At 32.6% G+C, this 26,302-nt stretch overlaps 2 protein-coding genes across 4 annotated transcripts in view; one reads left to right on the top strand and one right to left on the bottom strand.

Moving 5' to 3' along the window:
• The window catches only part of LOC143075270 (lithostathine-1-like), a 28,216-nt gene extending 27,342 nt beyond the window's left edge, over positions 1–874 (bottom strand). The window contains exon 1 of the mRNA XM_076250636.1: positions 749–874. The gene's annotated coding sequence lies outside the window, so the exon portion shown is untranslated. The remainder of the gene's footprint in view (positions 1–748) is intronic.
• Positions 830–26,302, top strand: LOC143075272 (perlucin-like). 3 transcript variants are annotated; one of them, XM_076250638.1, is made up of 5 exons: positions 830–964; positions 6,201–6,313; positions 7,329–7,411; positions 9,047–9,139; positions 25,977–26,302. In XM_076250638.1, exons 2-5 carry the CDS (start codon positions 6,217–6,219, stop codon positions 26,211–26,213), a joined length of 510 nt encoding a protein of 169 aa, XP_076106753.1. In that variant the 5' UTR covers positions 830–964; positions 6,201–6,216; the 3' UTR covers positions 26,214–26,302. The 3 variants fall into 3 exon arrangements, with proteins under 3 accessions (XP_076106753.1, XP_076106754.1, XP_076106752.1); XM_076250639.1 differs by having other exon boundaries at positions 851–964; positions 6,191–6,313; XM_076250637.1 differs by having other exon boundaries at positions 879–1,029.

Here is a 26,302-nt window from a genome sequence, read left to right on the forward strand (position 1 = left end):
AATTAGATAAACAAAAAAAAATGTACAATTCTGAAATAATCTTGGTCAGCCACACTTGACCGGAGAGGTATATGAGGTAGCGACACTTTTTTCCAAATAATAATGATGTCTTGAAAGCTATATTTTTTCGCTATGACGCCTTCCTCAGTTACTGTCCAAATTGACGTTATACAACTATCACTTTTCCTTTATGGCGTCAGACATTTTCTCTTATGACGTCAAAATTTTACGGGAACTTCTTCTGTGATACCCAGGAATGGCTGATAAATATCGGTCATAAGATTTTGCTCAGTAGTGAGTACTCCGACAGTCCTAGAGTACACAATTTTTGCTCGAAACACTATCATCATCATGACTATGTTCTGACTGACCCAAGGTGTATAGATAGGTTTAGAATAACCTTATTTGAGTTGGAGTCATTTCCCTTGGCCGCCATTTTGAAGAGATATTAAAATGGTTGACTTTTCTAGCTGACTAACCAAATTGAACTAAACATGGATACACTCAAGTCTAGTCCAAATAATTATGACGTCTTTAACGACTATTATATTTTTTTGCTTTAACGCCTTTAAAGCAAAAAATATAATAGCCTTTCAAGACGTCATAATTTTTTGGACAAACTGGCCAGCATAGCATCCCCCCACCCCCGACATCACTGTGATATAGTCACTTTAACATTTGTAATACAATACACAACATACCATCAAATTTGTTTCAAGAGATGAGTATATCTTATTTTACATCATACCTGTATTGAAAATCTTTTTGATCAATAACCGTACGTTTCAAACCTTCAATTGATGAGTCGTTTATGGCGTCGGTATTCAAGTGTAGTGACGTTAGTATGAAATGACGTCACAAAATTACGTCAAAACCACATGATAATTAAATCAGGAAGACGTTTTAATCAATGTGGCATATTTTTTGGACTTCAAGAAGTTCTTCGATTCAGAAAACATTGCTGGTAGGTTCAAATAACAAAAACTTCCCAAAGGCAAAGAAAAATAGCCGGCCCAGGGGCGAAGCTAGGTAACCAATAATCTGAAGGCACAAATTGCGGCAGGGGGTTCGGGGGAGAGCGGTCCCTAGCAGATTTGGTAGGGGTTCAGAGGGGCGAAGCCCCAACGTAAAATGGTTTTCACTTGCAGCATTTTAGTAACAAAATTTTAAAAACACAAAATTTATGGCCATATTATCGTGATAATATGCACGAAGAAAAGTTCGAAGAATGCATTATACATAATTTTACAATAACATCTCACAGATGAATTAACCGGCAGTACAATCGGATATATAAAAAAATATTTTTACAACAGTGTATCCTAAATACTGTCTGACCGACAAAATGTCAGACAAAAATTCATTCGGTCAGACACAATCTCATTAAAATCCGATGTTCTCGGAACATCACAATCTCATTAAAATCTGGAGGGTAGCGTATCAGAACATCGGATTTTAATGAGATTGGGTCAGCCAAGTTTTAAGTTAAAAAAATAAAAAATTAAGAAATAGGCATGTTTACACTGACACTACTATATTATAATAATATTATCCTTTGGACTACGCATCGACCATTCATCTTTTGATTCTTAAACCTTCACCATCCCCCGGCCATACAAACGCATACACACACGGTGGAAGCAGGGGTGGGGGTTACCTCGATATTTTTTTGGTAGGGGTGTTCCATTTTTGCCTAAAAAAAAACTTACACATTTTAATATAACATTCACTGAAATTCAGTACCTATAGTTATATAAATATCTAAAAAAGAATGACCTATTCTTATAATATACAATATTTAAAATATGACCCATGCTTATATAAGCACTAACTCATCATCACTAATAGTAATAGATTAAATGACGTCAAAAGGAGACAAATTTCCGGGGTTCATTTGGGAACTTATTGGAAAGGTGAACTTTTTCAAATGCATTGATTTAATTTAATATAATAGTTGACCATTAATAATGTAAGATTCTCAAAAGTATATATGATATGTAGATCATACCCCAAATCAATATACAGTTATCAAACGTAAATGCATTTTAATATAGGATGTCATTAAAAAGGAGGGTCATTTTTATATAAAGTCTCGCAAAATTATTACCCATATTTTTGGCACATCCCCGTATACCCAATACTAGGATGTTACCCCCCCCCCCCCCTTGTGACATACACAACAGACTTTCAACAGACTGAATTCAGTTTGAAGATTTTCAAATCTATATCAGTCAAATTACCAGTATTTAACAATTGACTTTACAATATCACAATGTACGGGGAAACGCCCCAGTTTTAATAATACAGCATAATTTACACTTCTTTATTTTTTGTTTGATGATGGTATTTTTACCAAAAAAAGTAAACGAATCATGTATCTTTGTAAAGAGACTTCTCCGACTTTCATCTTCACTCGAGTACATTTAAGCCTCTAGGGGTTACTGTTCCAGGTGTGATCTCGGTTGGATTGTAAGACAGGAGTGCGAGTTTACTGCACGAACATAAAAAAAGAGGGAGAGGGAGAGGGGTCAATTACCTAGATCGCCGTGGTATATATATTTAATTTAATTTGCATAAGCTCACTTTTAAATAAATCATGGTATGTATTTCACATTTATGAACGATGAATAAAAACGATGTAATAATAATGATGCTAAATTAATTTTAAAAATAAAAAATGGGATAATGAAATAATAAATAAACTACGAAATGTACAATTCGGCATTAATCTTGGTCAGTCATGTATAGAAAAAGGAAAATAGTATTTTTATTTATTTGGTGTGTACGAAGTCCTTTTCCCTTACCTCATCCAGTCCTCACCGCTCTAATCCAAATATTTGAAAATACGATTTTTGGAATCTGTGTTAAACCTGTGATGCGTCCGACTTTTATGATTCATTCGAATTAACCTCTCACCTGTAGCGAATTCACCCTCGAGTCTATTCATGTAAAGACCCAAAGATTGTTTTTTTACAATTTTTTCATAAATTAAAGTTTTCCTTCATAGCTAAATATTTAAGAAGTCAATTCGTGATCACAGGATGCCTATTTTGCGCATATGATTATTTTCTCTAACAATTTTGTATTCATATGAATAAGAGAGTATTTTAATAAGAAGTTTTATGTTAGGTCGCTTCTAATTTAGCTAAAAATGTCCGACTCCAAGTTAAGAGAGTACTGAGAGTGACTAATCACTCAAATGCGGCAGATTTTGACAAGAAACAGCTTGTTACATAAAAATAGGCCTTTCGTTTCGAAGTATACAGTGCAATTCAAACGACAGATTTTATGCAACAATTGTTTTCATATTTCTTTTATCAATGAATTTTATTGAAAGTTTTTTGTCCATACAACCGAACTGCGGTCTTTGTCGTGGCGAATAGTGCATTTACGAAGATGAGACTTTGACATATATGATATACACTGAACAATATAAAAAAAAAATATGCTTGCACAATTGCTAAAAAAAATTGACTTAATGGTGCCCTGAAATATATTCCTCTAACGATTTAAATTTTATTAATCTTCATTGAACAATGGTAATGAACAAATCTTTTATCTTTAAAATGAACAGATCTAATGAAAAGAAATAAGATCAAGAAGGATTTCTTAGATTTTCAAACAATTATATTTTAATTGACTAATGATGTGGTGTTTTGATCTGTGACTTTCTATCTATTTACCACCAAATTATTAGGTCCAAGGACACAGTTAATAATATCACAAATATAGTCCCTAGTGTAGGGTTATTCAACAACCGATAATTTATTTGTGATTGATACATTGTTTGAAATTTTAAAACTAAAAAAGAAAAAACTATTTTGTGCATTCGTCGATTTCAAAAAGGCTTTTGACACGATATGGCGAGATGCACTGTGGTACAAAATGCTTTTAAATAATATGAATGGATGTATGTATAATGTAATTGTAAATATGTATCAAGGTACAAAGTCATGTATTTCATATAACAATGCCTTATCTGATTTCTTCCAATGTAGTAATGGGGTTAGACAAGGCGAAAATTTATCGCCTTTTCTTTTTTCTTTATTTTTAAATGATCTTGATTCTTTCTTGCAAAATTGTAACCTAGAGGGCCTAAAATCAGTGTCAAAAGAGCTTGAGGAAAAACTTGACATTTTTTTTAAACTTTTTATCATTTTGTACGCTGATGATACTGTTTTGATGGCCGAATCAGAAACTGAACTCCAAAAACTTTTAGATTGTTTCCAAGATTACACAGATGTATGGAAGCTAAAACTTAATGTTGATAAAACAAAGGTCGTGGTTTTTTCAAGGAGACGACCTGGCATCATGTGATTTTCAATTTTTATTTAATGGCAAAAAACTTGATATTGTTGATGAATTTAACTACTTAGGAATAGTTCTAACAAGAACAGGAAATTTTAATAAAACAAAACAGTTTAATGTAGAAAAAGCTACCAAGGCTCTGTACGAAGTGTTAAGACTAGGTCGACTACATAATCTTTCTACCAATACTACTGTACGGTTGTGAAGTATGGGGTATTGGCAATAACGACATGATTGAAAGGGTACATCTAAAATTTTGTAAATTGTTATTAAGTCTGAAAACATCTACACCCTCTTATATGATTTATGGGGAGCTTGGGAGTTATCCTATAGACTTGGACATAAAAACTAGATTGATTTCATTTTGGGGGAAATTAAACTCTGGTAAAGAGACAAAACTATCATATATTTTATATAAATTGTGTTATCACATGTCTTTTAATGACAATGTGAATTTTTCATGGTTAAACAGAATAAAGACTATTCTGAACGAATGTGGTATCCCAAATGTATGGGAAACGCAATCTTTTATAAATTGTAAGTGGTTAGTTTCATTCATCAAACTTAGACTTAAAGATCAGTATGTACAAGTCTGGCATTCTTTACTTGAAAACTCTCCAAAAGCAATAAATAATTAAATTACAAACTTTTTAAAGATTTTTTTGGAAAAGAAGGTCATTTTGAAATTCTTGGGAACAAATTGTCTATTGATTTGTGTAGATTTAGGACCACAAATCACAAGCTCCCTATTGAACAGGGTAGATGGAACAATATAGCTAGAAAAAATAGAATTTGTCTTCTATGTAATAAAAATGATATTGGTGATGAAATGCATTATATATTAGAATGTAAATACTTTGAAGAAAACAGGAAACATTGTCTGTCAAATTATTATTTAAAAAATGCAAATATTGTCAAATACAATCAGATTATGTTTTCAAAAAACAAATCAGAATTGATTAAACTATGTAAATTCATAAAGATTATTAACACAGGTGTATGTGCTCCTGGCTGATATGGACTTCATATATTGTATTAGCAACTATTTTGTTTGTTCTGTCTTCTTGTAAATATTGTACATAATTCATTTGTCTTCTCTATACCTATGTAATATGGTTTATTGAGAAAATAAAGATATGTCAACAGTGTATAACTTGCATGTTTTATTTGATACACTTTCACAATTTATTTCTTGATATTAAATGCATGAAATATTAAGTAGGGGAATGTAATTACATGTTAAAAAAAATTGGGTGCTGAATCTAAATGTTAAGTAGTGATTTGGTCCAGTTCAAAAAGGTCAAATTTTATCACGTCTGAAGCTGTCAAACTGAATTTTACACCCCCTTAACACATTATTGTCAATATTTTGAGTTAGAGCTGGTAGAAGTTTCTATAATTTTGATATTATTTGTCTCACTGGTAGTACACTACACTGTAAAGATCTTTTTGAGAGAGCAGGTGCTATTTTTTTAATTTGAATTTATTGTCTAAAAGAAATGCACTACGAAATAACTGTGTTCTCGGGCCAATATCGATTTTCTGCAATCTAATTAAATATCGATCTATCGTAACTTGCGTCAAATCTGAGTATAACGAAATCGGAGGTCTAAAATAAAATCTTTAAATAATTTGTCAAAATGTACCCCACTCAAAGGCTTGAACAAAATCATTATAATAATTACATTTATTAATAACAAAACATCACTTCTGGTAATAGTTTCATAGGACAATAAGTTCTTACCAGATATTACTAAAGAAAGCTTGTTGTAAAAAGCCAGCAATAAAGGACATTTTTATTTAATGTCTGCAAGTAGAAAAATACTTCGTAGGCTCGTTCTATCTGTTTTTATACTGATTTTACTAAACATCTTTTTTTTAACCATCTAAAGAAAGGACAATCAAACGATGATGATTCGGATATTGGTGTTTGTTTTCCTAACAGTCACACATCACAAGGCTGAAGCAAGATATAGATCCTCAAATCATCCACATGCTGATCATGGTAAGTAATTGTACTGTACAGAACAGCTTTCCATGATTGAATTAATTAAATGTATAATGGTGGTCAATATTTTTTGGTGTTGACAAAATATTGTGATAAACCTCAATAACACAATTTTCGAAGGTTGACCTTTTTGTCTAAGAGTTTCAAAAACACTAACAAACATTGTTAGTGACATGAAATAATGAAGACGAAGGCAAATCGATTCTTAAAACAAAATATTGTCCTCATTCCTTTGGGAAAAGCTCGTATGAATTGTCTCTTCTGATTGCTTGTTTATTTTTTTTATTTCTTAAATGGTCTTTAAGTTATTGTTATTCAAAATAAATTACTTTTGTTTATCTCGTGTTTCGTTTAAATAGATGAAATGTTATGTATTATGATTTAATCTTTGGAACGATTATGATTATAATACTAGAAGCAATAGCTTTTCTAAAAAGTTGGCCGTCTTCAGCATAGCAGATGTCTGATGATATCAAAATCTATTATTTTTGCATTGTAGTTTCGTCCATTTAGAATTTTCCTATGCTATAAATTGTAGTAGGGTGGCAAAACGTGACAAGAGGAAAGGCCAATACATTTTTGAAGGCTAAAACACCTTTTGGAGTGATGCGTAAACAGGATAATTCTCATACCTTAATTTTTTTACCTTTCCCTCATTTCGGTAAAAATGTATCATTGTTCTTAGACTATAGTCTTTCAGTGGATTTTTTTTTATGAAAAATACTTAAAATTGACACAAGGACATTCAAATTTATAAGTCGAAAATAAACTGACACCGACATGGCAAGGCAGGGCAAAATACACAATCAGATAAAAAACAAGCAACAGTATAAAACACAAAATAGAAAAACTAAAGACTGAACAACACGAACCCCATCAAAAAACTTATAATTAACTGAACATCGCCATTTTGACGAATGACGATGCATGAGGTCGTGTGTTCCTTACCATTGTAAACGGGGACCAGAATGTTTAAATTATAATGCCATAAACCTTAGTGATATCATTTTAGGCTGTGGAGTAAATGATTGGAAACGTTTTCGTCACAGCTGTTACTACATTTCGGATGAGGTGATGAATATTGACGATGCCATGGTATGTCTTGTCTGCTTGTAGCTTTTCCGTGTTATACGATCATGTTTCAAATAAATGTACATCATTCAAGCGCTTGAAAACAAGGTCTTCACTCAAATAAAACCTCAAACTTTCCTCAAATATCGATGCAGTTAAAAGATAAACACTTAAATTATGCTCAGGGGTTGTATTTTTGACATATTAGTCGATAGAGAGTAAAATTTCCTGTTCAGGACGTTTTTAAAAGAAATCTCTTTCCTAAAATACACTACTGAACTTGATGTATGATCTATTAAATTACCGCGAATATTAAAAATGTTTTTAAGTTTCTTATTCTTTATATATCAAGACATTAGTTGAACAAAGCACACAAATGACCTCAAAGCGTCTGCTTGAAATGAATAGTAAAATGGATAAAGGGCACATCGTCATGCAGATACCCCGACGAAGGCGGAATATGATCAAATCTCACCTGATAAAAGAAAATACACGAAAATCTGCCGTGGTGCGATGGGTACAGGTACCGATATCCCTTCTTTCATCCTTCAAATCGCCGGTAGACTTTACATATATATCTCAGCGGTTTTAGTGCGCTAATTTAGGTACATACTTTACCTAAGCAATCGAGAGTTTGCTGTCGATAGTCCAATAATATGTAATTTCGCTTTCAGTTTCAAATTTCAATGTTTTCCTGATCATGTTGATATTTTTCATTTTTCATTTCAAAAAAGAAATGCGACCCATAATCATAGTGAAGCAGAACATGACTTTAATTATTTAGACTAAACGTACATGTGTCTCACATTACAGTTTTGAGACTAAACGTACATGTGTCTAACATTACTGTTTTGAAACTAAACGTACATGTGTCTCACATTACTGTTTTGAGACTAAAAGTACATTTGTCTCACATTACTGTTTTGAGACTAAAAGTACATGTGTCTCACATTACAGTTTTGAGACTTAACGTGCATGTGTCTCACATTACTGTTTTGAGACAAAACGTACATGTGTCTCACATTACTGTTTTGAGACTAAACGTACATGTGTCTCACATTACTGTTTTGAGACTTAACTTATACATGTGTCTCACATTACTGTTTTGAGACTTAACGTATACATGTGTCTCACATTACTGTTTTGAGACTTAACGTATAAATGTGCCTCACATTACTGTTTTGAGACTAAAAGTACATGTGTCTCACATTACTGTTTTGAGACTAAACGTACATGTGTCTCACATTACTGTTTTGAGACTAAACGTACATGTGTCTCACATTACTGTTTTGAGACTTAACGTATACATGTGTCTCACATTACTGTTTTGAGACTTAACGTATACATGTGTCTCACATTACTGTTTTGAGACTTAACGTATAAATATGCCTCACATTACTGTTTTGAGACTAAAAGTACATGTGCCTCACATTACTGTTTTGAGACTAAACGTACATGTGCCTCACATTACTGTTTTGAGACTAAATTATTACAATGACATGTTACATCAAATTGCTGTTTCGAGACCAAACTATTTTACCTAAAATGTTTCTGTGATAACTTCTTAGTTCTAGTGCATGTAATTAGTTGAGATTGTTTAGATATTACTCTAATTATTTGTCACTTTATTTCAAATAACAAGGGTTCCCATGTTTTCAGGCGGAGTGCCAGCAACAAGGAGGAGATTTAGTATCAATTGAATCACCGATCGAAAATTACTGGATTGCTGAAAAACTTAACAAACTTCCAAAAGTAAGTAGGTCTCAAATTATAATACAATAATTTATTTAACAACTTTTATTCATTGGCTAAAATTGACCGTCAAGTCCACAATTAACATGTCGTAAATAAAGAGTGCACTATTCTCTAAAACTGGCGATCCAGACGGTTCAGACCACCAAAAATCAGGTAGGTCCACCAATTTCGTTCTCCCCCCCCCCCCCCCCCCCATAAAAATCAAATGGTAGCTCCCTAAGAATGTTAGTTGAGCAATGTTTACACTATTTAAAGGAGTTTTAAGACAATTTTAAAAAGCATCATTGAAAATTGTCAAAAGAGACCGAAGCAACTTTTTTTATCTGCAAAAAAAGAACTTAAAGAAGAAAAAAGAGGGATAAAGATATCCGTCAGGGTTAGGGGAAACAAACAATCATTTTTGCATGGCCTTAAGGATATACAAAAATCGTTGGTCTCTTTCGGTATAGATATTTACGGGTTTTGGTAAAATTGGTCAGTATATATATGGTGGCTTATTTATTTCTGACATCGACATAATTTTGGTCGACATAGATTTATCTCGATAAGACATGATATTATCTCGTTATGTCGACTTTCGTGTTATTTTTATCGTGACATGTCATGATAAATTATCGCGATATTCCGTGATACATGCTGCAGAATGCCGACATATTTTTCTCATTTCCGTGACCCTGCCTGCTCTTGTCATTCACATAAGGTCTTGTCAACAAAGAGTTGTCGCGATCTGCCATGTTCATTATCATGGCAAGTCGACATATCACACGCTCAAATTTAAAACCTTTAAAAATAGATCATATTCGGAACTCTCTTCGACACGTGCGCAGTCTGCAGACGATCAACCACAGTCTGTTCTGGACAAGGAGTTCCGAAAATATAATCTAAATATAACTGTCGCAACATTTAAGAAAATGTCATCATAGGGATGAATGTTAGCGACTTTGCATGATATAAGTCGACTTGTCATAATAATGTACATGGCAGGTTGCGATAACTCTATGTTGACAAGACCTTATGTGAATGGCAGGAGCAGACAGGATTGAAGAAAAAGTCACGGTAACGAGAAAAATATGTCGGCATTCTGCAGCATGTATCACGGAATATCGCGATAATTTATCATGACATGATACATGTACAATAAAAATAACACGAAAGTCGACATAACGAGATAATATCATGGCTTGTCAAAACAATATCATGTCTTATCGAGATAAATCTATGTCGACCAAAATTATGTCGATGTCAGAAATAAGCCACCATATATATAGGAATAGTTAACTGTGTTAAAAATACGGATGCAGTTTTCTGTTGAGCTGTACACATTTAAATTGCATGTACATTTAAAAGAGGATTCGAAATCATGAATTTGTTTAAGGGCCATTTCAAAAAAAATGAAGCTTTTTACTTTTTGTGGTATATTTTTAAATTAGTTAAGTTTAGAATTATAACACAGGTGTTATAAAATGCAGGATAGTCAGGGCTAGCTGCATGCCAAGTTTCATGAAGATATCTCAAACCACTGCAGAGAAATGTTTTAAAAACAGGCCATTTTTGTCAGGAGTGTGACGCTTTTAGCGTGACATTTAAAAAAATAGAAATTTTCAAAGTAGAATTGAAAAAGGTGGATCGTTTTTATGCTATACTGAAATATTTCTGGTAGTTGCTACATTATTAGTCTTAAATATTTTTGTAATTTTGTCCAATAAAATTTTAAGACAAGTAACAAGTGTGGACACAGATGAGTGTGGATAGTATGTTTGAATGTTTGACAGTGTTTTATGATAAATGTAGTTCTATGATTTTCCTATATGTGTTATTAACTGTGTTGCACGATGACAACCAACCGGAGCATTAGAATTTTGCTAACTATTTGTATGGTTCTATTTATATATACTGAGTGCCAATGAAAACGCAACACTTGGTTTTTCAAAAATTTATATTAGAAATCATGATCTTTCAAAATGAATTGTTCTTGAAAATTAACAATTCTAACAATAGATAGATATCAAACAAAAATGTTTCATTGTCATCTTTCGGTTGCAATAGATAAACGAAACATCCAATGTCGAATCATCAAATCAGTCCTAACAAAAAATGTTACAACCCTGTTGTGCAGCGCAATCTCGACAGCGTCGTGGAATTGATCATCATGGACGTTTAATGTGATCTCGAGGAATGTTATTCCACTTGTCCCGCAAAGCAAACTCAAGCTGACTTTTTGATATTGGTGGTGGTTTTCATCGTCTAAACCATGTCAAATCTGATGCAAAATTTGCTCTATCGGACCTAAATCTGGCGAAACGCATGACTTTTGGCCAAGGCGGGTGCCAAACGTCTATGTAACCACCACTGACGATTTTTGGTACATAATGAATGATTTTTGGTCTACAGAATTCGATGTTTACGCCAGACAGCCGTTAAGATGTCGGCTGTGGTGCTCTTTAACTGTTGAATTTCTGCGCAAATGGTGCTTTACTGAAATTGCTCCAGAGGATCTACCGTGACCACCATTGAACTCTCGTGACCTTTGGACATCCATCAGAGTCGATATCGGATATGTTAAAGACCAAATGTATTGGTTTTGCTGAGCGTTTCTTGCTTTTTGAACCCCGGGATGTGGCTTGTCATTAACTGATCCATTTTTGTTGAATTTGTGGATGATTTGGGTTATTGTAGAGGCTACAGTCTTCTCGAAATTGTATGCTGTGAAAGGCTTCATTGGATCATGCCGGAAACTGCATGTCGCTGGTTGTCAGAAAGTCCTGGCATTTACTCAGATGTTTATTGCAGTTTCCTTACAATAAGGGTGGGAAAATTCATGACATTAGCCAAGCTTTAAATGACAAAATCGTGAAAATGGTGCGTATATTGAAAAGCGGTGAACTCGGTTTATGTCCGTTCAAAATAACCCTTACTTCGCATTTGTTCCAAAAATCACCCAACCGTAAAGTTGTCGACAATTGTCTTTAAAGTCATTTTCAACCAACTTTACAAAGTTGTAATATAAAATAAATAAAAATTATCAGACTTTTTTGAAAAACAAAAGTGTTGCGTTTTCATTGGCACTCAGTATATCTTTGTGGTGGCTTGTCAGTATCATTAGTAAAACACTTTTAATTGATCCTCAGATTAGAAGAAATTTATTGGTTTTTAGTAATGACAATGCCTAACATGATGCTTGGGCCTGATGAGCTAGAAAGTAAGCTTCTGTGCTGTTTTCTAATTCTTTGATGATATCTCCTTCAAAGCTGGTGAAAGCAAAACAAATTTGGTCAATGGACAAATAATGTTTGGTTCAAACAAAAAATAAAATGCTTTTATCTCCCTGTTACTTACATTGTACATAGAAATGATAATACTTGGAGACATCCTTGTACATGAGAGTTGTCTGTAAAATCTTTATTTCGCAAAGAATGAATTGCATAACAATGAACCGAGCTCAAAGCAAAGCACTTTAATAATACACTTAGATAGAGAGCTCAATCCAGTGATATACTTTGTACTACAGGTCCTTCATGAACATCCATCAACCAGAATCATATCTCAATAACATGCCATACTACATGGTTGGATCAGAAGTCCTGAAAAAGACATAATTTTTTTTTTATCGTATTTAAAGTATATATATGCATAGGTTAAAACTTTCACAAATTTGTGGTATAATCATTCAGTGTCTGGCAACTATCAATCGATTCATGCACAAACTGATATAGGTTGAGCATGAGTGCCCCTCCGTTGGAAATAAAAACATACCTCCACCTAATTTTAGTCAACTGATGAAGAAACATTCAAAACTATAAAATGTTATCCAAGACTTGTCAGTGTCTATATATAGCTATTCACCATCGCCACTGAATCAGTGATATATGTACACATAAATACATGTAAGACTAAAATTAAAGTACATATATAAGACTAAAACTGACATTTGGTCTTTACCTTCATTCCCCAAGTCCTGTTCAAATCTAATTCATGATAAAATAAAAATTACAACCAATGAAATCAAAGCCGAATCAAGAGGCCCCTCCCCCTTGTCTGGAAAAATATGGTTGATTATTTAGAGGACCACTGGAGCATGATCAGAGTGGGCCCTCTCTTAGGCAGTCAGTGGGCCCGCACTTATGAAAATTTCTGGATTCGCCACTGGAAATATCCCTCTAATAGACTAGCGTTTAAATCCCAGTTTTCTAATATGGTAGCTAGGTGGAACCTAAAACTAAAAACTTTGAAAAAAATATTTTAAATATATTTCAAATGCATGTATATGTGATAATATAAATTCTCCGAATTTCACTGTATTTTCCCTTTTGATGTTTTTCAACTACAGCCAGTTTGGTGTGGGTTGATGTTTGATTGTTGTACATGTTATATATCGACATGAGATTTGTTTATATACATAATACTTATTTCCCTAAATTCAAATAAAATAGATGTGAGATATTAAAGGAAACCATATGCAAATATTAAAAAAATAATTTGCATTTGTTCTGTTGATTGATAGTGGTACACATATGAAGAAATGGTGAAATCACTTATATATAGTTCTGATCAAAAGTTTCATGATAGACATGCATGGTAAATAAGTAGTAGGTTGTTTGAAGTTTGCAGCATATTCAACTTTGAAAATCTTTTTCAGGTCTACAATCCATATAAAAATCTGTATATATGTGGTATAATTTCCAATGAGACAGCTTTCCAGAGGTTAAAATAACAAAGTAATTATAGGCAACCATACAGCCTTAATAAGTGAGAGAAAAACAGTCTAGACATGTTAAGTAAGCAACAATTAATGTAATGGCCTGATTTGCAACTTATAAACAACAGGTTTGGAACCCTCCCCTCAAAAAAATCAAAGAGCAGATTGCTCTGAGGGATACGATTGCCATTGTTTCGTTGACACATGTACATGTATACATGTAGCAGTCAGTGTTCTCCCCAGAAATTTTGGATAGCATCACATTTGGCGTAAAAAAATAAAATTGTATTTTTTTTTCAATGTAATTTATCGTGTCGTGGCAACGCTTTATTTCCTTTATGTTATATACATTATTGTTTATTACAAAATGTATTATAATGTTTGTATGCTATAGGCCCTTATTTGGTAAATAAAAAATATTCTATTCCACCCTATTCTTTGTTTTTATCTTGTTGAATTCATAACTGAGAATACAATTAAACTATAACCATGATAACAGTATTTTCAGTTTATGTTTTCTATATTCATTTATAGTTCCAGAATTATTTTTTTCCTCTTAGTCTAAATAAAAATATATGTGTGGTTCCAGTTACCCTACATATACCCAGCTAAATATGAATGAACGGTTTATTATAGTGCACCCTGTATAGATACAATTGCACTAAATATGTAGGAAAAAACATGGGTTCTTAATAAAAAATTTGAATAGAAAAAATTCTTTATCATGTCTTTGAAACATATTGGTTCGTGGTACTAGTTGTTTCTTTTTACAAAATGATATATTTTTAACAAAGTTATCTACAACTGGTCTGTTAATGCTTAGTTTTCTCTTTATGTATCATTGTTTTCTGTCTACTGTGCCATTTGTGCATATGTAGTTATTGTAAAATCTGGATTTTTGTCATATCTGGTCCGGTTCCGATCAGTGGTTTACACCAAAATATTAAATGGCCGCCGAAAGCAATGAAAAATACGAAAATAAACAATGTTTGACAAGAGATTGGTAATGAATATGGCGTTTTTAATGCATTAAATGGATGAAACATATGCACAAGCCAATTTTGATCACTTTCTAAAGAAAGTACAAAACTGATTTTGCCCACAATCAAAATTTTCACTCTCGATTTAATCATTTTGTTAATAGGAAGAGAAAGAAAGTAATACTAATATATCAAAAGTCGTAAAAAGCTAAGACTCAACCTCATTTTAAAAGAGAAAAATTGTTTGTTTCTTTGAAATTTCATTTAGCAAACATATATCTTAGATTTTTTTATGATTTTCTGCTTGTCGAAATTTGCCGATTGCAAACCACGTCGTATTAATCATGTCAAAGTGACAGCTTGGGGTATTCGTATCCAAACAGTTATCACCCAAAGGGCAATTAACACCTATTTAACCACTCTAAATTGCCTCTACTGTCGACTTGAAGGGATTACAATTAAAAGTGATATATATTTTTTTATGATCATAAGTGGTAATTAGATGAAAGTTCAAAATTTAGGAACGAGAAAAATAACATCCTGAAAATAATTATAACGTCGCGGTAATAATTATAGCGTCGCGGTAATTATTATAGCGTCACGGTACCGCGACGCTAAAACGGCCTGGGGAGAACACTGAGCTGGATAATATTATTTTCAAAACTAATTCAACTGCACATGTAAAATAGTTACAAAATAGCCAATCCCGGATAAAAGTGTATGAACAATGCAATTAGGCCTATTGTGTTTTATTTTTGTACTATCAATTCCAAGTTTACTTTCCACAGCAGTCACTGAGACTCAGAGTGAGAGAAGTTATTTCACTTCGTATCTTATCACCTATTTTCCTACGTTAATTCTAGGAGGAACCCCATTCCTAACTCTTTAAATATTTAATTTCCTTTCGGTCAGTGATCATGACTCCTTTCCGTACACATTTATCGGTTTAAATTTCGATCATTTTTAATATAATACACTTTATTGACAGAAAGAGCTAATACTCGACGTATTGTTTTAATTCAAAATTCACGGAAGTTACTTCCAGAAGGGAGACAACTCGAAACAATAATATGGAAGACTCCATTTCGCCTGAAGGGGTGTTCTACGATGTGGACTATATTTATTTTAATTTAAATGATGCATATGATTTAAAATTATGCAACAATAATAACCTTCAATAGCAGACATACATAGAAAAGATCCCACGAGTTTAAAATTAATTAATTGAGTGGGGAATCCAGAGCAATTCAATCGAAAACTCCTCGAAGTCAAGAAAACTATACGCATGCGCATAATTTCCAAAAAAAACCTGGAGCAAGAACGTATATTAAATGTTTATTAAACGATCTGGATAGTTCTCTATTTCTTTATGGAAGTACAATCTCAAATATCAGTTTCATAAAGGTAAAATATAAGAAAAACTCCACTTCAGTTCTTATATGACAGAAATAGATTTATCGGAAATTCAGAGAACTCTCGCATTTTATCAAACTGGGAATTCCCTCTAACGTGTTTCTAAATATAAATACTGCGTAATTCTGATTTTCCGTGTTGTTAAAAACACGCATATAAGTCAAGGGAATTATCAAACATGAAGATTATGAAAAGAACATTATAGGAAAGTTGTTAAAGTTCAATCCCTTTGTTTGTTTTACCTTTTAAAGCAAGACAATCATAAGAATCTGAGATGTTCCTTAATGTTTAGAATAAAACGATTGACGTAAGGGCAATGCTCTGAGCCACCAGTATAAGTCTACAGATTGCTTGAAAGCAATCGTATCCCAAAAATTGTTCCAATGAAGATAAAGACAAGCCTGGAGGGGATTCATTACATTTGGAACAACTTTTCTGAAGGATGGATACGTATAAAAATTAAAATATGTAATAAGATTGCCAATAAGACAACTACCCACAAATGTTCAAATGACAAAGCAATTATAGGCAACCTTACAGCCTTCAAAAATGAGGGAAAACAGCGTATTCATTAAGAACCGATTGCCGATTGAAATAGTCGTTTATAATCAAATCTCCATCGGTTGTTTTTCTGATGTCAAAAAAATATAAATCGTACTTTTAGTTTTAGATCGTCGGTCACTATCTAGCACAATCAAGATAGATATATAACGGCATTTCTGATTGGTTAATAAAATTGGATTTCCGGTAACATAGATGTTGGTTGTTGAGTTCGCTGCAAAGTACTATCAGATTTTGTACTGAAACCAGGAAAAGTATGTATTAATAGTAATAACGAGATTTTGTAACCAGTCATTAAAGAAAAAGTGAAGCAGAGTCGGAAAAATGAAAAGGATTTCGGTTTTTTTTCAAACGACAAAGAAGCGAAAAAAAAAGGTGTGTTCTATGACATTTGCATTCAAATTATAATTGAGACACCCTACTTGGTAATGTTCATGCAGTGCATGATCGTCGCCCTACCAAGAAATGAAAAAAAGAGCAATGTCCTGTCTCGTAAAAGCAGACATCACATTATTTTCATTATGTGATTTTCATTTTCTTGTTTTTAAGTCAGTGATAGAGCCTCTTAAAAGCAGACTCTTTATTTGTTTATTTTTACCATAAATCTTATGTATACCTGTCCCATGGCCTTTCTTTAAGTTTTGAAATAAAAGAAAAAAATTGTGTTAGTTGACTGCTTGTCATTGTGTAGCCTCATATATCATAAATACTAGGAGCACTACCTGACACCAAGAGATATACGGTGTAAAGGAGGATATACTGTTAGCACACACAATAGGTCTTACTTAACATCCCCAAACATACATGACACAATGAATGCTATTAAAAAAAATGAAAAAGAAAACACACACACTCATGCTCTGACTCAACTGATCCAAGTAATAATAATAAAAAATGAATGTCTTGCATTTTGCATTCAAGAATGTACTTTGGCCAGGTTCTGGAATTTCTGTCAGATGTTTTTTTCTCCCTATGATACAGGGTTAAATATTTTGACCCATGACCATGATGACCCCATTTTTCCTTTAATTATAACACTTCAATTAATAACTCACAAAAAATTGTTTTAATACCAAGATTTTAAATTCTAGTTTATTGTAATTTCAAAAGTGCATCCTTTTTGCCTTAAACAGTCCATTGAATTCATCATTTGATTTATTGAGATAAGTATTTGAAATTATTAATACTGAAAAATGTTTTCTATGGGTTAGAACTATTTGAATAATTGCACGTCTACAGTTAAATTAAAAATATTTTCAACTAATAAAATCAAATTTAAATCTTTTCCTGAATGTCTTACAGAGTCATGCCTTCATCATTTTCCTCAAAAATTTGCAAACAACTTCAATAACTTGTTAGCTGAAAGTCTTGATGATATTATTTGATCAACTTTATATGAAAATATGACCATCTTGCTGCTCATTTACCTTATCATCATTAAAAAATAATGGTGTTTGCAAAGAACAAAATAAGAGTTCAGGAGCCCCCCAGAGTGCAGGATTTTGCACCATTTTAAAAAAAAAAATCTGGGGGCCTTGAGCAGCCCCCAAACCCCTCGCCGTGAAGGGCAACGAGCAAGCTCGTCGCACCGAACGGCTACGCCGTCCGCCGGTGTTGCCTGCTACTTTTATTATTTAGTAAAGCAAGATTTTTCATTTTCAATAAAGCAAGGGACTGATTATTCATTTTCACAACTGTATTTATGATATTCGAAAAACATACAATTTTCAAATAATTTTTTATTATAAACAACATATTTGTGTTTCCTTTAAAGTTTTATTTTGACATTTTTTTTTTTTGCATACCGAATGCTATAAATTTTTATTTTGACATTTTTTTTTTGCATGCCGAATGCTATAAATTTTTATTTTGACATTTTTTTTTGCATGTTGAATTGATATGCACGCAGTTGCGTGTTGGCATATAGGGAGCTATGCACCTGAATACAATTTAATTAAATATATTACATAACTTGGAATCCTCCCCCTTTATAAGTAGAGACAATCCATAACCTCAGAAATATTAATCTTAAATTTATATAAATGAAAAGTAAGCTTCCATAAATAAAATTCAACAATGTTTCTTAAAATTGGTAACAGTGGTATAGTCATACCCCAACATGTTGACCATAGATAGACAAACAATTCACTTGCATTCGATTCACATTTGAACTATGTGTTTGTTAATGTAAACCGTTTCAAATGTGAATTAAACTAATTCAAATTAGTTAATGTCAATCCAATTCAAATTAGGTGTGAACTCAGTATGATTGTCAGGTAGTTTCAAACTGAAAGATACTTTTAAGGGAAGGGAAAGAAACGGATAAAACCATGTGTGTTACAAACACTGTTTATTCAAGTCAGAATCCTGGATCTCAATAGTACTTTCATAATGTCAAATAAAAACATGAATATGGTAGTTACATACAATGCTTCATGTATTTAATACATATTAAATAACATTTATTTTAGTGATTGGTAATTCGGAAAAATCTGAAATTCAGGCGTAAATTGAGACAAACAATATCACCGAATGCAGTTTCTAGTCAAGTGACCAGCAAACATGGAAATTTACCTTTTGAATGAAAGGAGAACTCTTACATTGAAAATGAATGATGTAAATCTAGATTCTAATAATAGCCGAAGGGAGCTCACATTCACAACAGTTAAAGCATTGCTGAATTAGTGAACAAAGCATTTTTCTCATTAACTTGAAAATCCACCTATTTTTATAATGGAAAAAACCCGAATTTTAAGACATAAATTATAAAATTCCTGATAAAAAGCGGTGCTGAGCATGCATGTAATATGCTTGAAACATATTCAAAGAATAAAGTTTTATAACTTCCTAATGTCATTTCCAAAATTTATCAAAACCTAAATCTTACTGTGGATTCCTATATTTTTCGTGGATGTCAATTCTCCTGGATTGTCATGATTGTTGAAAACTTGCATATTCATCGATATTTGATTTTGTGGTTTTAACAATCCAGACAGACAAATAGCAATAAGGTGTTTAGGAAAACAGGACCTAAAACCTCCTTCATATAAGACAAAAATACATGGGAACTCATACTGAATGGTCAAATGTGTTCAATATGAAAATTGCAGTTAAGATGGTAAAATCACAAATCAGCCGTTACTGTAAATGGACTATGACTTTTGAGCAAATTTAAAAGTAGTCCGAGATTACTCTGACGTCCAACAGCTGTTTTGCCAGACAAGCTGGGGCCGTGGGACGTCAGAGCTCGTCCCATATCAAAAAGTGGATATTTGCCCACCCAAAATAGATGCGCTGCTTCGCCGCTTCTGATGCCGACTGACGGCCATGGAGTTATATAAATCGGGCACCAATCTGTTCATTTTTCATTTATCTCTTCATTTATGTAAGTTTCACCTACCTGCCAACCTTTATTTTTCCATATTTTAACAGTTTTCACAGTGACCCATCGATTTCGTTATTTTGCCTTTCATTTTCAAAGATAATCACGTGACCACGAGAAAACAGTGTTGATTTATGCAAATGACCATAATGTAACACCTCGTTCATTTACGATGCAAGTTATCTAAATGTCCGAGAGCTTCCGATTGTAACGTGGTCGGAACTAAATGCTTCATACAGATCTCCTGTAAAGGAGGTGAAAAATCGTGGTCGGCTACTAAATGTTAAACCTCGATCTCCTATAAAGGAGGTGAAAAAATATAAATATTTGCATATTTTGAGTCTCGAGACCACGAACTCTCTCGTAACTTGACGTCCATTTGAAAGTGAAAGTCAAAATGCCGAAAACTGTTAAAATATGGAAAAATAAAGGTTGGCAGGTAGGTGAAACTTACATAAATGAAGAGATAAATGAAAAATGAACAGATTGGTGCCCGATTTATATAATTCCATGGCCGTCAGTCGGCATCAGAAGCGATGAATCAGCGAATCTATTTTGGGTGGGCAAATATCCACTTTTTGATATGGGACGAGCTCTGACGTCCCACGGCCCCAGCTCGTCTGGCAAAACAGCCGTTGGACGTCAGAGTAATCTCGAACTAATTTAAAGGGAAATGACAGGGAAGGGGCCAAATAGTGTTCAAGGGGAGCAAATGCCCTTTCATTTGCAGGTTTCAAAAATAGAGGGAGAATAAGAGGGAAAGTTGAGTCATCTTATTAGACTTCAGTTAAATAATGACTTATGAAGTTATGTAGACTTACCCACTAATTTAAAAAAAAAATACTCAGAACTATGTCTAATTCACTTTGACTACTGATATGCAAAACTAAAAACAGAAAAATATATCATAAAATAGTGATTGAAAGATTCATAACACTTTGAAAGGATAATTCAAACACGTGTTACACGGGGAGCATGTTTGTTTACAAATAATAATGTCACGTGATCGCGCAGACCTCACATGTTGCATCGCCCTTACAATCCACTAATGCATAACCCAATATCATGCAAACATGCAACGTGAATGTGATTGGTTATCAAATAATACAGAAATAATGCATGCACAGTTTATGAAGAAATTAGTTCATCAAATAGATCGATTTTCACTTTTGACACGAATAGGTCGGGTTGACATTTCTGTCATCGGGGATAATATTGAGATAAATGGGATAAAACTGACCGTCAAAAAGGTCTAAAGAAGCACGTCAGTAGAACCTTAACATTAATAAGTAATACTTACCAAAATTTCTCTAATTAATAAACTATATAACTGATTTTTCACAAAGATAACGGTAAATAATTTCGATGGTGGTTGTGATGCTGGTTAAATTGGCGCGAAATAATATTCTTACTCCTACTGCTTTACGTAAAAAAAAATTGTATAGAATTGAATTTGACTAAAGTTGAACATAAAAAAACGTGAATATGCAAAAGCCTGGTAATATATTAATGATAAAGTTGTGTATAAATTTCTGTAAACGAATTTACCCGTATACTTCACTAAGAATTACATTTGAGCGCAAGGAGATCTTTATTGTGAATCGGTTTATTAACTCAAGGTCGAAGTTCAACATGTTTATATTAACGGAATTTTTTTGCGTTGCTTTTAAATCATTGAGGCCATCTATTTTTATTACGGGTTTCCACATCTTTAAATCGGAATTATAGAACAAATGGAATGTTGTTAGCAGAATCAAAACAGAAATGATGAACACTGCAACATTTTCAGCAAAACATAAATAGGATGGAGAATCTGTGTATTCACATTATTTGTAAAACTCTCCTTATTCCTGTGAAGCGTGTGCTTTACATCGAGGCTTTCTATGCTTATCATCGACGCCAAAGTACTTCAACCAATCAGACAACGTTTATTTGGGGCATTCGACCTGTTTTAACTCAGATTTTGGAATTTTTAAATCGAAATTATAGAAAAATGGAATGTTGTTAGGGACAACATCAAAAGATCAATGAAGGATAAAAAACTTAATTGAAATAGTTTGGGGGTGGGGGGTTGAACTGCTGCAAGATTTGGTTATCCGACATTGATTTTTTACATTTATCCATATGGGTCAATCAATTTTTCTAAAATTAAGTTAAGAGGGGGGTAGGGGGGTCAGTGAAAAAACTATGTGAATTAAGTTTTTTATCCTTCATTGAACTTTTGATGTCGTCCCTTAGTACATATAAAATAGAAAAAGATGAATACTATTAGTTAAAGCAAGTTTGGATGGGGTTCTGTGTATTTACATTGTTTGTACAACTCTCCTTACTGATGCCATATTTTGGAATTTCCGTGACCTAAATGGTTCGCGAAAATTAATATTTTTATATATAGTATAGTAATCACTGACCTTTATTGTGAAGGTATGTACAAAAAATAAAGTCTTTCAAAAAATGACACTTTTAAAACTAAAGCTTCCTTGTAACCATGTTTTAAAGTCCAATAATGCCAGTATGGGAAATAAGTTTGTATTGGTATATTAGCACTATAATTAAGGGTATGTACGTGCTCTAAATCACACATTTTATTGTTTTAATGGACACCAAAGAGAGGCACCCAAAAATGTCAGGAGTGTGACAACTGTCTTTGAACATCTACCAAAGAATACATAGGACTTAAATATTTTCTTCTTCTTTATTTTTCAGAAGTGGCTATTCCAAAGAGAAGAAAAAAAATTATTACAACTGTGATATGTTTATATCATAGAAGTGGGAGTGCATTATATATGTCAGGAGTGTGACACTTTTTTTAAAGCGTTTTCTGTCAATTCATAATTTCACAAGGACAAGTCCCACAAGTTTCTTTGTGTTAGAAATGTTAAAACCAAGTTATATTCCTATCATTTACCTCTTAAAAGTGTAATCTATCATGATTGTTTTGACACAATAAGTTTTAATTGGTCATTTTTCTATTTTTTGTGCACAGTAATGCAAATTTATCAAAGGAAATAAGTGTGTACAACTATAATATTATAAAGAAAAGTGAGGAAATGAATTTTGTACAAAATAGAACAATTATTTTGATTTAAAATGGTATATTTAAAGATGTTTCAATGATTAACCATTTAGATGTAATTCGTCACACTCCTGACATGAATTTAACGATTTAAGAAAAATATTAAGATCAGCTTTATTTTTAGGACAGATATTTGAAAGACAGCTAGTAAAATAAAGAAACTTTTGGTAAATCTTCCATTCCTTAAAACATCCACTATACTTGCTGACATAAGCCAGGCAAAATTCTCTAGAAGAAATGATTCAAAGAAAGACTTGGAAAGAGAGAACCCCCAAATACTGGCTGAATCTGAAATTAAAAAATGATCAGATGAAGTTGGACAATCTTAAACAAAATGAAAAACTACAAAACCAAGCTAACAAAAAAAGGCTTAAAGAAAGAAGAACTTTGAATTCCAAATTTGATAAACAATATAAAGAAAAACAAAGGCAGTGGCAGAGAAACAGTAGAAAAAAAGGAAGAAAGATAAAAAAGAAGTTGGGTTGAATATATATATAGAATCGAACAAAAACAGCTCAGATTCAAATGAGAACAGATCTGTGACTGTGTCAGATTCCAGATCTTCAGTGAGAAAACCTGCACAACACACAAGAAAACAACTGCCACAAAACAAAAATGCTTGGACGAGTACTTTGAAACACATCATTAAAAATGCTACACCCAGAAGAAAGGGCCTTCTCGAAGAGATCATTTATAAGCATTTTTGTTTTGTGGCAATTGTTTTTTTACCGACCGTGCAAGGGCTGTATAGCCAGTCAAGGTCGTTAAAAACTTCCATTTGTTGTTGCAATTGTTTTCTTGTGTGTTGTGCAGGTTTTCTCACTGTAGATCTGGAATCTGACACAGTCACAGATCTGTTCTCATTTGAATTTTTGAGCTGTTTTTGTTCGATTCTAAGTCCTTATTCAACCCAACTTCTTTTTTATCAATCTTCCTTTTTTTCTACTGTTTCTCTGCCACTGCCTTTGTTTTTCTTTATATTGTTTATCAAATTTGGGATTCAAAGTTCTTCTTTCTTTAAGCCTTTTTTTGTTAGCTTGGTTTTATAAGTTTTTATTTTAAGATGTTCCAACTTCCTCTGATCATTTTTTAATTTCAGATTCAGCCAGTATTTGCGGGTCCTCTCTTTCGAAGTCTCTTTCTTTGAATCATTTCTTCTAGAAAATTTTGCCCTGCTAATTTCAGCAAATCTAGTAGATGTTTTAAGGAATGGAAGTTTTACCAAGAGTTTCTTCATTTTACTAGCTGTCTTTCAATTATCTGTCCTAAAAATAAAGCTAATTTTCATATTTTTCTTAAATCGTTAAATTCATGTCAGGAGTGTGACGAATTACATCTAAATGGTTAATCCTTGAAACTTCTTTAAATATTCCATTTTAAATCAAAATGATTGTTCTTTTTTGCACAAAATTCATTTCCTCACTTTCCTATATGATATTATAGTTGTACACACTTATTTCCTTTGATAAATTTGCATTACTGTGCACAAAAAATAAAAACAATTACAAATTAAAACTCATTGTGCCAAAACAATCATGATAAATAACACATTTAAGAGGTACATGATAGGAATATAACTTGGTTTCAACATTTCTAACACAAAGAAACTTGTGGGACTTGTCCTTGTGAAATTATGAATTGACAGAAAATGTCTTAAAAAAAGTGTCACACTCCTGACATATATAATGCACTCCCACATTTATGATATGAACATATCACAGTTGTAATAATTTTTTTTCTTCTCTTTGGAATAGTCACTTCTGAAAAATAAAGAAGAAGAAAATATTTAAGTCCTCTGTATTCTTTGGTAGATGTTTAAAGACAGTTGTCACACTCCTGACATTTTTGGGTGTCTTTCTGTGTATTTTTTTTAAATGGCCCTAAAAAGAAAGTCCTGTTCTATGGCAAAAGATGTCAGTAATTGAAATCAATGATATAGCAATGTGTTAAGTGAATTTTTGTGCAAGTTTAAAGCATTTTTCAATCTTTGTAACATATGTCAGGAGTGTGACAAAATACTGAAAATAGAAGGCTTTTTCTACATACAATTACATAAAAACGGTACAATGAAATGACATTTTTATTTTTCCAAATGATCACAAAAACTCAGGGCTTTCAAAGTTTACTATTTTAACTGAAATATATTAAGATTCTTTTTATTGGCAAAAACTTCAATCACTAGTTATTATTATTTTTTTTTAAATTAAGCTATTCAATTTGATTGTTATTATATGATTTAGCAGAAAAGATGGAAATTTTGGTTTTAAAATTTTTCTTATTCTATTGACTTTCATTTGGAAAAGGTTTGAGCGATGTTTTCTTGACTGTTTTATTACCAAACTTGTTTATAAGTAGTATGGTTTCTGTTCAAATGTTTTGAGATGTATGTTATTAAATTTTAAGATTATTCAATGTGTCTGTTTCGTTCTGCTTGAAACTTTGGAATTATAAAATTTAAAGTATCGGTAATAGGGTAAGACAAAAAGAAATGAAAAATATTGAGTTTGAAATTGGACCCCTATGTCACACTTTTGCTTCATTTTTTTTTAAAATGGCCCTTAATAGAATTATTGTTTTAACATGTTAAAGCCAGAGTGGAGCGTTTTGCTTTTTATGTAAAAATAATATCAAACATCTGTAAAATTCTAACCCTACAGGTCCTTCTTACTCTCTGGCTTTATCTCCTTTTGTTTAAATTTCACTAATGATAAATGACTATATTTTAGGTAGATAACCGCTTCTTCTGGACTAGTGGATTTACAGCCGCTGATAAAATTAAAGATAACACTTATTACTGGGTATGGGGAGATTATAAAGAAGTTGGTTACACAAATTGGTCACCAGGCGAGCCGAACGACAAAGGATACGTTTGTTTAGCCGTCAACAGATGGAACGGAAAATGGAGTGACGAAAAGTGCCATGAAAAATTCAATGTCGTCTGCGAGAAGAAGGTGGATCAATGATGTGTTCTCAACTAACAGACAAACTCACATATAATTAACTACATGTGTTTTGCTTATACTATTATAATCTAAATAATCACGATAAAAGA

The sequence above is a fragment of the Mytilus galloprovincialis genome, chromosome 5 (assembly GCF_965363235.1).
Source record: "Mytilus galloprovincialis chromosome 5, xbMytGall1.hap1.1, whole genome shotgun sequence".
NCBI classification, from domain to species: domain Eukaryota; kingdom Metazoa; phylum Mollusca; class Bivalvia; order Mytilida; family Mytilidae; genus Mytilus; species Mytilus galloprovincialis.